Genomic DNA, 15,672 nt, shown 5'->3' on the forward strand with positions numbered 1-15,672 from the left:
ATTAATATTATTAAATATTACATAATTAATTACCCATAGAAGAAAAACGAGATGCCTGCATCTCACACTATACACTGTCACATACATAATATAAAAAGCTCATAAATAGCATCCTAAATAGGTTAAAAAACAACAGTAGAAAAATATTAATTGTTCCACAACATTTTCTTGTCATTTAGCTCATTGAGTAGATTAACACTTAGCAGGCACTGTGAATGTAAACAGTCTCAAAGGGAGTAAAGGTCACAGGTGGGAGTATCTCTGCACAGTGCATTAGTACAGCACATTTTAAGAGGCTACATGTAAAATGTGGCGTATACATTTTTTCTTAAACGCATGCAGTAAACTTACATTCTGTTTTACAGCTGAATACACGTTAATGACACCCTACACAGAGTTGAAAACTTTTGTAAACAGAGCGCCAAAGCACCCATACAATGCATTAAGAACTCAACATCTCGCGTATTGCGTCAAAACAGTTTGAACTCTGCGATTATATGACTCCTGAAATGATTTATTTGATGTTGAACCTGTGTGTCAAATCAGACCCTGCCGCAACCTGCACATCACCCTGTGTAAACAAGACTACGAGTCTACTGCCATGCTAACAGCTCTGAGAAGCTATATTTAGGCACAGCGAAATGCTAAATGCTAAGGTCAGCTTGGTAACATGCTCACAATGACAATGCTAACATACTGATACTAAGAAGGTATGATGTTTAACTTCATTCATCATCAACCTCTTAGTTTAGCATGTTAGCATGCTAACATTTGCAAAACAGCACAATACACAAATACACTGATGGGAATGTCAATAGTTTTGCAGGTATTTGGTCATAAACCAAGTACTGGACTAATTGATATTTTGACCTGATGGTGGCGCTAAATGTAAAGTCAGTGGATCACCAAAGTGATTATAAATCATCCTGAGAGGGACATGAATGTCTATACCAAATTTCACGGCAATCCACCCAACAGTTGTTGAGATGTTGAGATATTTTACTCAAAACCACAAATGTCAACCTCAAGGTGGCGCTAGAGGAAAAGTCAGGGGATCACCAACGTCAGTAGGAGAACATGAATGTCTGCACCAAGTTGCGTGCTAATCTATACAGTAGACGTTGAAATATTTCCCTGGATAAGTTAAAACTTTGACCTATGGGTGGCGCTAGAGGAGAAGTCAGGGGATCACCAAAGTCATCATTAAAATGCATCCTCTGGGCTCCATGAATATCTCTACTCAACTTCATGGCACAACAGTTGTTTAGATATTTCAGTCTGGCCCAAAGTAGTGGACCGACCAACATTACCATCCCTAGAGCCATGTTGCTAGCATGGCTAAAAATCCTTGCTGGGTAAAAATCATATAAGTTAACAGTGGTTTTGTGGGAAGGCATTAGCAGTTGCTTATGTGCTGAAGGCGGAGGCTTAATGTTTAGGGCAGCAGGGTAGTCTCTGGAGAATCAGCAACACTCTTTTTGACCAGTTACAAAAGACTTTTAACCGATCAGAGACCTCGACGGAGAACTGAAGCACTTCGAAGGCTGTGGAGATGACAGGGAGGGAGGGCGGCGGTGACTGAGGAACCTCTTCACCGATCTGAAGACAGAAAGAATGGTTAAGGTTTGGAGGTTCAGGCAGCAGCTTGGAAGTCAAATCAAATCTGATTTATTTCCCTTTAACTGCACAATGGCACAATGGACTGCCTGAGCTGAATGGGAAATTCACCCCTGGACGACAGGAATTAGCACTCCAGAGCTCAGTTACAACACTTCAAACATGCTTAGTTTGACCGCATACTTTTAGCAGTGTATCAGCATTTTATTAGCTATATTCTTTTTTGTCTCACGTTTCTTGTATGTCTCTCTTTATGTTTTCTTTACTCTCTGTGAGAAGGACAGATCCATAAGGACCTACTTTATTCATTTTACTATAAATTTAACTGAACCAAATGATACTGAGCCAAACTAGATGTGACGTGTTTAAAAAAGCACCCTTAATATGGTTGTACTTATGAATTTTAAAGTTCTGGCCTTATTTGCAAGAGTCTACATTTATATTTCAGCTTTTTAGTAGTGTTCTGTAATGAGCTCCAGATTTTTCCCTTTTCATTAAATTCTCATCTTAAGCTTTGCTTATGAACATTTCTGTTTAAGCTATTCCATGTGTCATTTTACATGTTTTCCTTTTCTGTCTGATGATGCCAGCATTTTATCCATTTTATAATTCAACTTTCCATTTGCAGATTTTTCATATCAATTTATAATTTCAATATCATTTTTCCTTTTACAGTTTCCCTTTTTACGACTCATTATAACTTGTACTAGAGTTAAAAGTAATTTATTGACCTTTTCTCTTTTAATTTTAAAACATAATTTTTACTTTTGTGTGAAACTATCTTCCAAATAATCCATGTAAACAAACCAAAGCATCCTGGTCTTCTCACCTGGTGAAGCGATGCATTAACAAGGTGGGATAGCTGCAGGAGGTGAGTGCTGACGCCCTCAGCTGACAGGGAGGACAAACTGAAGTTTTTCATGCCTGTTTTCAACCAGTCAACATGCAGTCTGAAGGACTGAGTGTACACATACAGCTGGGAGAGTGACTCGTTCACCTGTAGGGACATTAAAGAGACAGAGAGAAAATATAAATTGACCTAATATTTAAGTTCACCCCTGACATACACAACCTTTCTACATAAAGAAAGAAATGAATTCCTTGATTCCAGAAACTTTACCTTCAATGAGCTGAAATAGGCAGCAGAGTGTTCTATATGAGGAAGACCGTCCAGTCTAGTTTCCACCCCTTCAAAGTTTCTGAGTTCTTCATCTGTCTGTTGGGAACATGATGAGAAGTGAAGGTTGCTTTAAAAACATTTCCAAGATTTAACTGGGATTTTAAACACCTTGAGAGAAAAATGGGAGAAAAGGTTCCACCTTAAATAAATATTTCAGATGAATGAACAGACTCTGCATTAAAAAATATTTTTGAATATATACATAATATATACAGTACATAATATAGAATATTTAGTTTCTCCTATTTATCAGTCTGTCTGTCTAAACTATGGCCTTTTATATGGACCTTTTGCAGCTTGTCCTCTGACTGCCTTGTGTTTATATGAAGGAATAATCATGTTTAATAAAATTGATATACAGACAATTACATAATTACATGTTCATGTATAAATACTGTAAATATCGTTTAATAGTTTGGTGAATATAAAATTAGGTAAAAACATTGCTAATTATTGAAACAATTAATGATTTCGTACATCTGCTATTAAAAGATTTGATCTCTGACATAATGACAGTGAAAGTTAAAACAAATGATGGTACTTTTTAACCCTGATGTGAAACTTTAAGCCCTTGGTTAAAAAAATGTATGTGACATCTATAAACAGCACAGATTTAAGATAAAAAAGTGAAACATATGAAATGAGTTTGGTTTGCAAAAATCAATCACATAGCTTGTCCAGGTAGTAGACAGTGACAACTTACCAAGTCATGGAGTTTTTTGGATAAGTTCACCAGCTTGTCCACCTGAGGGATCATTGCTCCAAACGTGCCGCAGATGCAGGAACTGTGGGCGGGACGAGATGATGAATGGACAAACAGCTCAGCCAATAGCAGCAGGTGGAGAAGACAAGGGGCGGAGTCATGAATTACTGAAAAGACAAGAAAAGATAAAAAATAAGACAGTGACGTGTTTGTGTATTTGCATGTGTTTTCTGAAGGTGCAGTGTGTTGAGCTCTGCTGGCCAGAGTTCTAAGGTCTTTTGGGAACGAGTCTGCAATCTGTCTCATTAGAAAAAGTTTGCCTTCAACTTCAATTTCAAAGAGAGTGACCCAGCAGTAGTACATTCAGCAGTAGTTGCTCACTGTGTTTACAGCTGCACCCACAACTACAGACAGTCCCACAACAGGTGGCTACTGGGCTGCATTCGCTTTGTAGCGGAGCGTTTTACAAATCACATTCTTTCCCCTCTCATTGACCCAACCTGGTGTGTCTGAATCAGAAAGAAAACCACAAAGCTGCATGGAAACACATTTTTATTTCCACCCTAAATCTAGAAAACATGTACAAGTCACACAAGATTAACCCAGAGGCAGCTGTATTCTGCTTTTGTGAATGCTTCACTCTAAGGGAAATGTAAACCATTTATCTGACATACTTGCCATAATTTTAGGCACCTGCCTGAGTAGTGATTACCGAGAGAAGAACAAGCAAAACAATGAGATCAAACCAAGACAACAAACTTGATTTTGCATTAAGAGACAGGCTGGTATTCATCCAAAATTCAAAGGCTCAAATACCCTAAATAAACTACGTTTTATTTCAGCATCACTGTCAGTTCATTGTTGCATCAGATATAAGTTGCATCCTGTTATCCAGAAATGAACAGTCATTCAAAAAACAGACAGAGCAGCAGTTCAGATTTCAGATTGAAGAACCACAGTGTAAATGAACTTTTACACACATAAATAGGTCAGAAACATTTACTGTTAGCATATTCAGTGTCTGAATGTGTGCGAGTGTGAGAGAAGGATGTAGACAGACAGTTTTCTGCAGACTGATAATTTGTATTTCTGGGAAACATAGAAACTAGGTTAATAGGTTAGTTCACATATGTAACATAATCTATAATAATGTTTCTTCTAAAGATGACCTGGATGAATGGTTACAGTGACTCATGTATATATTTTCCTGATAAGACACTTATTGCAGTCCTGCGAATAATCGTTGCTTGTTAAAACTGCTCAAAAAGATCTCTGGAAGAAGGTTAACGTTCTTACACCAACTCCTATTGAGGAGGTCCATGGTGGACGGAAAGGTATATTAAATGATCATTCTGGTTTCTTACAATGTTTTTACTGTAGTTTTGGACATTGTTCTTATTGGTTAGTTTTAATATTATACTACAGTTAATTGCAGAGATCTGGGAATGTGGTGACATGATAAAAAGAAATTCGGCGAAACAAAAAGCAGGAGCAGTCAAATGATCAGAGTGGTTAGAAACAAACTCCCAGGTTAAAGTTATTATGAAGAGAAAATAAAGTTGAAATGTAAAATTACTGCCCAAACCGTCTGCTGTCAACATCCATTACAGGTAACTGACTGACTCTCTGGTTCAACTTTTTGATTACTACCGACATTTCAGGTGAGTTCACTTTCAGTTTTACCTCCAAATAAAGTGGTTTAGATAACCTGGCTAAACTCTTTGCTTGTTTATAATCAGTTTGATAATCTGATTGTTCATGTTTCTTGTTGTGTTGCAATTTCGACTGATTTTAGCATTTACTTTATTTAGTACAATGTTATCATAACTGATAGAAATCAAGAAACAAGAATGATCCTTTAAGGTATGTATGACTTCGACACCATAGACCGGATTTGTATCCTGTCTCCTTTTAACAGCGGTCTCCCTTAACCTTGAAGTCCATCTTTCCTTAAAGCTGCATAGATTTTTTTGGCCACTTGCGGACAGCGGAAGAAGCTGTTAACACAACACTGACATATTAGTACTACTTCATAAAGTCATTATGTTGAATAAGTTAGCAAACAGTTGCAAAAGCGGCAACAGGTGCAACATTATCATTCATTTAGCGCCGTGTTTCTTACCACCTGAGTCAAATATCGCTACTTTTAGCTTTGGTTTGGTCTCCTGAGAAAATATCCATCCCTTTAGCTGCTAACTGTGTCTGTCTGCTGTTAGTGTTCAGGTTGTTTTTTTTAAACTGTTTCCTGCTGAATGATGCTTAAAAGCTCCGTAAAGCTGTTAGGCACTAAGCATCACCTCTCACATTACGTAGTCATGAATGTGGAGGGCAGCAATGTTTTCTGTCTTATGTAGAGCACTTTGAATTGCCTTGTTGTTGAAAGGTGCTATACAAATAAACTTGCCTTGCCTTGCCTTGAATGAATGGGCCTCCATGTTTGAATACTTCACCCTGTATTTAATAAATGCATGGAAAAGAATCATCAAGCTGTCATCTCTTTGTCTTTTTTTTCCCAGAACTCTTCAGTCTGAGAATTAATATTTCTCCCAAATCCTCTGTGGTTTGTCTTGGTCTCTTAAGCTTTCTTAATCAATGATGACCTCTATTCAAGGAAATAACACTTTAATCAAGATTAGTTCATGTCTGTAAATCTATCCCCTGGTTTATGCAACTTCAAAAATCCCATAACCCAGGGCAACAAAGAAATGAACTGTCCGTTACTGTTAGATCATGGTTATGGAATGAGAGGTATGCTGTGGGTTTTTTTTCCCCAGCCTGCTCTGGGCCTCCTGTTGGAAAAGGAGAGGGGAGCTGGCGGAGAGGTCTGACTCAGATTAATCTCTGTGTGGTGACATCACCAGGCAGACGCCTCAGGCTGCACTCTTTAGAGCGAAAACATCCACTTTGTTATGGGTGTCAGACCCTTTAAACACTTTTACTGTCATTCAAACACTTACAGCAGTAACTACTTTATGTTTTTTTAAAAGGTCAAAGGTCACTATGAAAAAAAAATCCATGTTTCCGGTACAAACAAAAAGTAAACTTTGGAAGTTTTCGTGCAGTTTTATCTGTTTGACTTTACATGAGCTTTTTTATGTTTGCATGTTCTCCCCGGGTACTCTTCCTCCCACAATCCACAGACATGGAGGTTAAGCAGGATAAACAGTTATAGATAGATAATGTATATTTTATGTTTTAAAACAAATTTGTGGTTTTGCTTTTGAATGATAACCCTTCATTGTTTCAATTTTTCCTCCTCCTTGTGCCTTTATTTGTATTTTTTTATCCAGTTGTTGATTTTATGTTTTTTTTAAATTATTTATAAATGCTTTTTATTTATGCCTTGAAAAGTACTATAGACAGAAAGTTTATAATCGATATTATTTAATTACGTTTATTTAAGTCTCAGAAAGGTGTCACAGTCATGCAGATTTGTATTAAAACAAATCAACATAGAGTAGACTACTTTATCACATCTTTTAATAATTAAATGATTACTGAATCAGTAAGGCCCTCTTCCAGTGAACAGCAGCAGAATCGTGGCCAATCTGCCAATCGCAGCTCAAATTTGCGATTTGAGCTGCATTGAGGATTGAGGATTGAGGTTGGTCAGTATGAGCTAGCAAGCTAGCATGCTAGCTACTTTTAGCATGCTAGCTACTTTTTCCTGGAGCTTTTAACAGCATCTCACAGTCTCTTTAACAGAGGATGGAGTTTGTGCAAAACCCATATGTTGATGAAGGCGGCATCTCATGGTCGTAGAAGCTCGGGAAAAGTTACTAGCCTACGTAGACATTGACTTAAAATTATTTGGTTAAACTTTGACCTTGTTTGTTGTGACCTTTCAAAAACAACTAGGGTGACAGCTGCCTCTGAGGAACCCTCGAAAGCAACCAATCATGGCTGAAAAGCTTTTTCTCAACATCAGTGTTCCCAGAACTGTACACCTTAAAATCAGATCACGATCTCGGCAGGAAGTCTACAGCAGGGCGGATGTCAGCAGTCAGACAGGCTAACAGGTTTGTGATAAGGCAGATAGTAAATAGCGGTGCGTTTGTCACACCTTTTTGATGAAAGAGAGACAAATACATTGTGTTTCCTGTGACTGCTTCACAATAAGTATGTGTTGAGTGCTTTTAATATGAACTACCAGCGGTAGAAAATGTTGTGTTTGCATTAGACTTTACTGAAGAGTCCCCACGCTATCACCAGACTTCCTGCTTTTTAAAAAGGCTCTTTTGGTCTCAGTCATAGGTTTTTATTACTTGTTTATTCTTGTTCAGGGTCATATGGCAGCTGCAGCCTATCCCAGCATTAACTGAGAAGGGAAACAGGAAACATGAACAGCTGCAAAATAATCTTTTTTCACTAATTAAAAATCATGTTATTCCAAGATCTGGAATATGGCACTGTCTTGCCTGAAAAGATAATCCTCTCTTCAAAGAAAGAAAAATAAAATATTGCATCATATATGTCTCACTGTGAGTCGGACATTAACTTCTAGCCAAAAATGACACAGTCTAGTAAGTTTGACAGCATTTTCACAGCAGACATTTGTGGTTAGCTCAGGTGAGGCGATGTGAAGTAACATCTGGAAGTGAGACCTTTCACTTCTGCTGAATTCTGCCTGATAACATGAGAAACTGCACCAGTAAGAAGAGTGAAGCAATGTTTAAACAGTGAACACATATAATCCCATCAGAGCCCTAAATGATAACAAACAGATGTTTACTTACAGCTCATTTTTTCACTCAAGCATCCAAAACCAGCCATCGAATAATTGCACTTACAGCTTTCTGCCAATATACCCCATGAAATTATCAGTTATTACATCACCATTTCTCTACATCCAATAACAGGCTTCATAAGAGTTTTCAGTCATCTAAGGACACAAACAGGAAATTTGGAATAACTTCATAAGGTTATTGGAAATTTACTGAAGAAGACATCAGCAAAAACCCTCTGTCATACTAAAAAAACATCCCCCGGCAGTGTAGTGTACAGTCATGTATTTGGCAGAGTAAACAGCTGGGACAGCATTACTGCTCAGAGCAGAACTGCTTAAGAAGCAGAATGAATTGGCCATCTTTGATGTATTTAGCAACTCATTTCGTCAGCACATGCTCGCTCGCTCGCACACAAAACATCAACACACGCATGCAATGTCTCACATACTCACACTTGGACAGCTTCTGTTCTAGTTCGTCAGATGCTGCGCAGAAACACTGGAGTTTCCTGTGTTTTCTCTCTGACACAGTGAACGTTTTTTACTCTCAAGAACTTCTGATGAACTTCTGAACAGACGTGAATCGCGTCTAGCGGGAAGTGCCCTGCACATGCCCTAGCAACTTCCTCCAAAAGCAACGAAATGACCAAGAAACTGTTAACTGTCAAGGAGCTGGCAAACCACAAGCGTAATGTTGGACTTTTAAACATGGTATTTCAGGATCATTGTATGTCAGGATCATGATAAAGACACACATATTTAATGTGTTTTCAGATGCCATGTGAAGACCTTGAGTCGCTGAATGTTTATTTTTTTCCCATGCTTCTTCTATGGGTTGAAAAAACTCTACAAACCTTGAAATATATTAATCAATTCAAGACAGTTGAGATAAGCTTAAAGGTGCACTAAACACTATTTTTATATTAAGAATGGATCAAATGGTTATGTGTAATGTGAAAGGTGTTGCTTGTAGTGACGAACCCACAGCAAATGATTACCTGACTCTGCAGCTCCCCTCAGCTCTACAAAGCTTTTTAGTGGCTTTAAGCTCATTACTTTGGTTTTTTTGTGCACTCTCACTGCTCTCCTCAGTGTTGTTTTCAGCAGCGGCAGGCAACTGTGTTCAGCAAAAAAATCTCTGAAAACCCACTGCCTAGCACCAAACAGCAGACGGACATAGTTAGCGACCAGCTGGTGAACATAGTGGAGCATTTAGCAGCTGAACAATCAGATATTTCCTTCAGGCGTTGGTAGAGACCAAAAACAGAGGTAAAAGTGAATATTGAAAGAGTGAATATTGGACTTAACATTCGCCAAGTGGCCAGAAGCACGACTCCAAATGAATGCTAATGTTGCTCTGTGGATGTGTAAATAGGCAACTGGTTACTAACATGTTTGCCATAACAACTTTATAAGGTGATAATATGTCAGTGTTGCATTTGCAGCTTGCTTCTGCTGCCCCCAAGTTGCCAGCGTTTTTCTGTTACTTTGGCTTCTGAAAAGCTGAAGATATTTTCGAAGAACGCCAGGAGGCTTTTTCACCTGGCAACAACAAGAGAGAAGACATCTATGAATCATCATAATAGATGACTGGGGTCGTGTTTTGGCACGCTGGCAAACATGTTGGCAAGTACAGTGATTGTATATAATTTTATATAACTCCAGTTTGAAATTACATTACCGTCACATAGAAATGCAGTAGGCTGCATGCATGCTCATGAAAACTCTCTGTTGATGTGTTCAGCAATGCTTTAAATCCAAGTGGTCAGAGAGAACTGAAACGTTTTAATCCAGTAAATTACTACATGGACAATTGCCCTTTTCACAACCTCTATCATGGCTAATTTTTCCATTTCTGAGGTGCATTTTCTGACGTGTGTGAATGCTAAGCTTTGTGGCAGCTAACTCTTAAACACTGCAACTTTGCTAAAAACAAAATCACTAAAACTGTGATGAAAAAGGAAACTACTTTCAAGTTTCAGGAATCTGCAAATTGATTTTCATTCTGTAGTTAACTTAATTGAAGCCAACAGCTCCCTAGAATTAAGGAAATTAACCTAAAAACATCTGGCCTGTTAAGAAAATGGTCATTAATGATAATATCAAAATGTCTATTTAATGAGCTGAGACTTTCCAAACTGTGTGAATGTAAACTGATATGTGCAGTTTCACATGCTGCAGAGTCCTGTTTCCTAATTTAGGCTGACACAGTGTGACATCACCGGTTGCATCTTTGATAGTGGGGATTTTTTTTATTTTCAGTACCACAGTTGGCCACTGGGGTATCAACATTGACTCCAATGCTTGATACATCCATGATCTATCCCCCTACAGTGAGTGTGCATATTACATTACAGTACGTGCAATGTTGATGTGCAATGATGACATCACTGTCTGCCTACCTGACTCATGTGTTTCATCTCTCTCGGACAAACATGCACACACTTGGTATTTACTAGTCACCATGTTTTCTTAGTTATTAGTTAGTAATCGACTAGCTGTCTTTGACTTGATAAGAGTGGACTGTCAAAGTCAGGCAACACTCCATCAACCCCATAATATCACCTGTGGGTGTAACATCACCATCCACACTTGGACCCTTCAGGAAAAGCAGCTTCAGCTTCACTGCCTTGTGACCACGAATGGTTCCGGCTTCACTTTCATTTATAAAACTATGTTTACACATACAAATATTCATTAGTGGTGCTGTCAGGTGGAAGTCCCAATCACCATGCAAATTGTAAAAGCTCTGATTGGTCGGAGTCAAACTTTAGGCTGCCATGTCTCTGCCAAGTCACAGCAAGAATTTATGACTGTGACCTCCTAATCTGATCACAAAAAAGACAAAAAATATTGCATAGTCTGATCCCGGCATGACACTACTTGCATGTTTCCATACTTACATGATTATTAACTTTTAATATGAGAATATTGCAACAATAAAGCTGAAATAGTATATCTGTAAATATTCAAGCAAAGATATTTTACCATTTAACTACAATACGTCTGATGCTTCTGGACATAATCATATTGCTGACTAGATCAAGCTACTCAGGGAACCCCCTAACACACAGGACCAGCCAATCACAGCCCAACCTGACACCAAACAGCGCGTTGTTTTTTAAATTCAAATGAAACTCAATCAAATTTGAGCTCTTTAAATTGCAGCTGACATTGTGTTTCAGCCACAAATGTCATACAGTTGCTCACTCATTCATTCACTCATTCACTTGGTTACCTCACTCACAGACTCTCAAACTCACTCAGGCTAAAAGTAAAAGTAAAGACCACGTGCAGTATAGCCCCCCTCCTCCACACAAACACACACAGTCACACATCTTCAGTCACTCTCTAAAAGTATCATAAACATACTTACATTTCATCTTTCTGCTCCTGCTGTAGTAAACAAACCTCTTTCTGAGTCCAGTGTGTGTACTGTAAGTGTGTGTGTTTGTGTGTGTGTGGACAAAATGTAAAAGTTCCCTTTTTATAGCATAGAGTATGACACATCACCTGAGTCATCAGCCATCGTCGCCATTCAAGCATCACGCCCACGCTGGACAGCCAGCCCCCCCTCCCCTCATCTAACCCCCCTCATCTGAAAAAGCTTCAAATTTCTTTGTTTGTTGAGGTGACTCTGAATGAAATAAATCATAAATAAAATGAAATAGAAAATACCAAATTGAGCAACCCCCCCCCCCCGTAGCCTTGTGCATCACCTCACTTTCCTCTTGTGTTTAACAAAATTTAGTTTAGTTTAGTTTAATTTAGTCTTCTGTCTCTTGTTCACACACAAAACTGAGCTTACTGCCAGAAAGTAAATCAAATGAAGACTCAACAAGGAGAAAAGTGACAACGAGAAGAAAGGATCATTTATGTGTATGATAAATTAAGTTTTGGACACCAAAACAAATTTCTTCTTATGTATATATTTTTTGCTAATTTACACAAACAGAAAATGGTAAAACTGACAGGAAAAAAAAAGGAAAAGTCAAACGTGCAAATGAAGTGAAAACATCCCAGCAGCACAGTTCATCAGCACTAAAGTAAACAAAGACAGGGGGATCTCCTGTCACAGTGAGGCAAAATACTCTAAGCCACAATGAATATGCCCTTGACCCCCAGCTGCTCCACCAGTTACAAGGCTGTGGTCATACTGGGCAGCTCCCAGTGTGGCTTCCTGCCAGTAATCAAGTTAATTAAACCCATCTGGATAACAGAAACAGAAACTCAACAAGAAGGAAATTTGGTGGTTAACATTTCACTCTCTTCTGTTTTTGGCACTTTTACTGTGTGTTTGCGCTTGTGGAATTTCTAGAGAAGAAGTGAATTCTTAAAAATGTTTTTAAATTGTATAACTTCCTGGTTGGACAACATCCTTGCCGATAAGAGAGAAAAAAGAAATTTCATAAACAGACTTAATCCTTGTTTTCTGGAAATTGAGATTTTACTCTTCAAAGGATATTAGTGTGAAGCATCTTCAGGATTACATCAGTTCCTCTCAGTGAAAGTCATCTCTGTAGCAAGATGAGTGAAACCTTCTGTTTCAGTCATGTATCTGTTTTACTTTGATCGTGCCTGTAGCCTGATTGAAGCGGATATATCTATGTTTATACTAACAATGTATCAAATGACGATGTGAAAACAACGTGACAACGTGAAAGGGGTCGCTCATATGAGCCTAGAGAGAGAATTATCAGCTGAATCTGCAGCTCCCCTCGGCTTTACGGAGCTTTATGGAGAGTTTCAGCTCATTGTTTAGCTGCCCGGCCCACAACTTAACCGTTTTGGTTCACTCTCACTGCTCTCATAGTGTTTTTGTTGTTAGCGTTTTTGGCCACAGCAGGCAATAAAGTTGCGAGCCAGAAAACCAAAACAATTCGTTAAAAGACGATAAAACGCTCCGTATCGCTGAGGAGAACTGCAGAGTCCGGTGATAATTCTCTGTAAGTTTGTCAGCGTAAGCGACACCTTTTGATTTAATGTTAATATAAAAATATTGATTAGAGCAGCATTAACATTTGGACAGTTGAAGCTTTCATGTCTCATAGCTGCATTGCATGATAGAGACATTGGTCTCTCTGCTGCCTCTCAGCTTTCTCCCTTTGTGATCGACCATTTTAACATTTTCTGCTCATCAAGCGCCATGTAGTCTTGAAAGGTGGTTCTGTTTGTATCTTGCTTGTTCAAGACGGCAGCTGTAGGCAGCTTTGATTCACAGTAGTTACAATGATTTCAAAAGACAGTCAGAGCAATAAATAAATCAATTATCAAAACATCTATTGAAACTTCTAAACCCACTCTGACAATATAATCAACTTTCCGCTGTTGACCAATATGTTCCAAACACTCATAATATCTCAGCAACTAAATACTTTAATGTCACACTATTAACTTTTCATCGCTCAGAAGCTTTGCAAGTAGCACATTTAGCGATTTTCCAATGAAGCAATGACTGTTTGGAGTCACCTTTTAAAGGGACAGTTCACCCCAAAGTCAAAAATAAATATTTTTCCTCTTACCTGTAGTGCTATTTATCCATCTAGATTGTTTTGGTGTGAGTTGCCGAGTTTTGGAGATATCGGCCATACAGATGTCTGCCTTTTTTGAATATAATGGGACTATATGGCGCTCCGCTTGTGGTGCTCAAAGCGCCAAAAAAAATACATTTGAAAAACTCAACAGCAATGTCTGTTTTCAGAAATCATGACCCGGTTACTCAAGATAATCCACAGATTTGTTGTGAGCAGTTTCATGTAGGAACTATTTTCTCTCTACCGATAGTTCGATAAATATTTTGGAGGCTGTTTGTTGTACTGAGTTATTCTGACAAATGTTTCTAGTATTTTGTCCACCTCATTTATATAAATCATGGTAGACTAAATAACAGAAACACCTCTCATTATAACCCAATATAGTTCAACAGCACAAACTGCAGACTCCAGAGTGACCATAAATGTTTCCACCTACTACTGTTATGAATCTGAGGAGTTGGACACATCGAGATGAACAGCTGGTGGTGCTAATTCTCCAGTCGGGTGTCAGTAAACCATTGCAGAAAAGGGTGCAACAAGATGATGTAATTAAAAGAGCGCCAGCCAAACCTTAAATGATGATGATGAAACAATGTAGAAAACATGATGGAAAATTACATTTCTGCTTGCTAAATGTATTAATATGAGGAAGGTTACAGCCTCCTCATCGCTTCACTAAGTCTGTTTCCACTGCACTTTGTTGCATTTTGCTTTTATTGATACACTAAATTATTTTTCCCGGCATTTCCACTTATAGGGACGAGGTTGGGGTGGATGGTTGAATGTACCACATGCTGTTAGTTTTAGGTGACTAAAACACTTGGTTGGAGAAAGTTGTGGTTTTGGTTAAATATTGAAAAGTCTTATGCTTCAAGTCAATGTGGACTTTCTCAATAATTAATCAAGACCACAATCTTTCCCTATCCTTAACCAAGTAATTTAAATATTACCATAAACATGTTAACCATGGTTCAGTTGCCAGGACTCGATATTTTGCAATGGCAGTCAACAGTTCACATTTATTTTGTATAAACGTGTCCTTGTTATGTTGATAAAAACCATCATCCAGGCGGCATACTTTTGATACTGAAAATTGGTTGTATGAATGGAAATTTCCGGAGACAGGTCAGAGTGTGAGCAGGTTAAACTTCTATTCAATAAGTCACTACTTACTCACTCAGTTTAACTCACTCTGGGTGAAAGTGTCAGCTAAAAAACTAAACTGTAAGTAAATGGAGCATCATTATCTTACTCACTTCATTCATTAGACAGTGGTTTGGCTTGTGTCGAAGCTGCAATGTCAGTGGGTTAAAACTACATCTGAGGAATGATGCTGTAATTTCCAAGAAGCTTCTAGTTTCCTGCTTCTTATGAAATGTTTGCGATAGTTAAATCTCCACCCACCAGGATACACATTACATGATATGTTATTGTCATCAGACCAGGTTGGATCACAGATGGTGTTTGGCATTAAATGCTGAACTGCTTAACTTTTTTGCCAGTGAAAGTGATGCATGGAAACAGAGGGAAGCACGTCATAACGGCTGCAGTGCTGACTCGTTCAGCCTCCTTTTGTCATCAAAGATACCCATATGGGGTAATGGAGGGGTTGTGTGTTTCAGTGTGTGTGTGTTAGGAGGGGTTGAGGGGTGCTTGTCCTCAATAGTGGTTTTCACAGGCCCACTAATCATTTCCCCAACCACCCACGTTCCGGATATCTTTGCTTTTGATCTCTCTCTCTGTCTCTTCTCTGACCTCTGTTGAATGGAGGAATGTGAGGAATGCAGCAGTGAATGGGCGAGTGTGGGAGGCAGCATGCATATGACTGACGGATGCAGGCTTTTCTTTTTTTTGCTCACTGAATCCGATATGAGCACAGAGAAAGTTTGAAAAAATTTCTGAAGGTGTTTAT

General features: G+C 38.5%; 1 protein-coding gene across 2 annotated transcripts; it reads right to left on the reverse strand.

The window, feature by feature from the left end:
• Window positions 1-886: 886 nt before the first annotated feature.
• Window positions 887-11,673, reverse strand: il11b (interleukin 11b). Of its 2 annotated transcripts, none has more exons than XM_044171533.1 (5): window positions 11,603-11,673; window positions 3,501-3,667; window positions 2,738-2,833; window positions 2,447-2,614; window positions 887-1,599 (listed from the first exon to the last, which is right to left on the reverse strand). In XM_044171533.1, the coding sequence occupies exons 1-5, from the start codon at window positions 11,607-11,609 to the stop codon at window positions 1,429-1,431; spliced, it is 609 nt and encodes a 202-aa protein (XP_044027468.1). In that variant the 5' UTR covers window positions 11,610-11,673; the 3' UTR covers window positions 887-1,428. The 2 variants fall into 2 exon arrangements, with proteins under 2 accessions (XP_044027468.1, XP_044027469.1); XM_044171534.1 differs by lacking the exon at window positions 11,603-11,673 and adding an exon at window positions 8,680-8,797 and having other exon boundaries at window positions 984-1,599.
• Between the last annotated feature and the right edge of the window lie 3,999 nt (window positions 11,674-15,672).

The sequence above is a fragment of the Siniperca chuatsi genome, linkage group LG17, assembly GCF_020085105.1.
Source record: "Siniperca chuatsi isolate FFG_IHB_CAS linkage group LG17, ASM2008510v1, whole genome shotgun sequence".
Taxonomy (NCBI): Eukaryota; Metazoa; Chordata; class Actinopteri; order Centrarchiformes; family Sinipercidae; genus Siniperca; species Siniperca chuatsi.

Coding starts and splice junctions, on each gene's coding strand:
- il11b (XM_044171533.1), bottom strand. Junction 2,834..3,500: donor CCAAAAAACTCCATGACTTG/GTAAGTTGTCAC, acceptor TGTTCCCAACAG/ACAGATGAAGAACTCAGAAA. Junction 2,615..2,737: donor CCTATTTCAGCTCATTGAAG/GTAAAGTTTCTG, acceptor ATGTCCCTACAG/GTGAACGAGTCACTCTCCCA.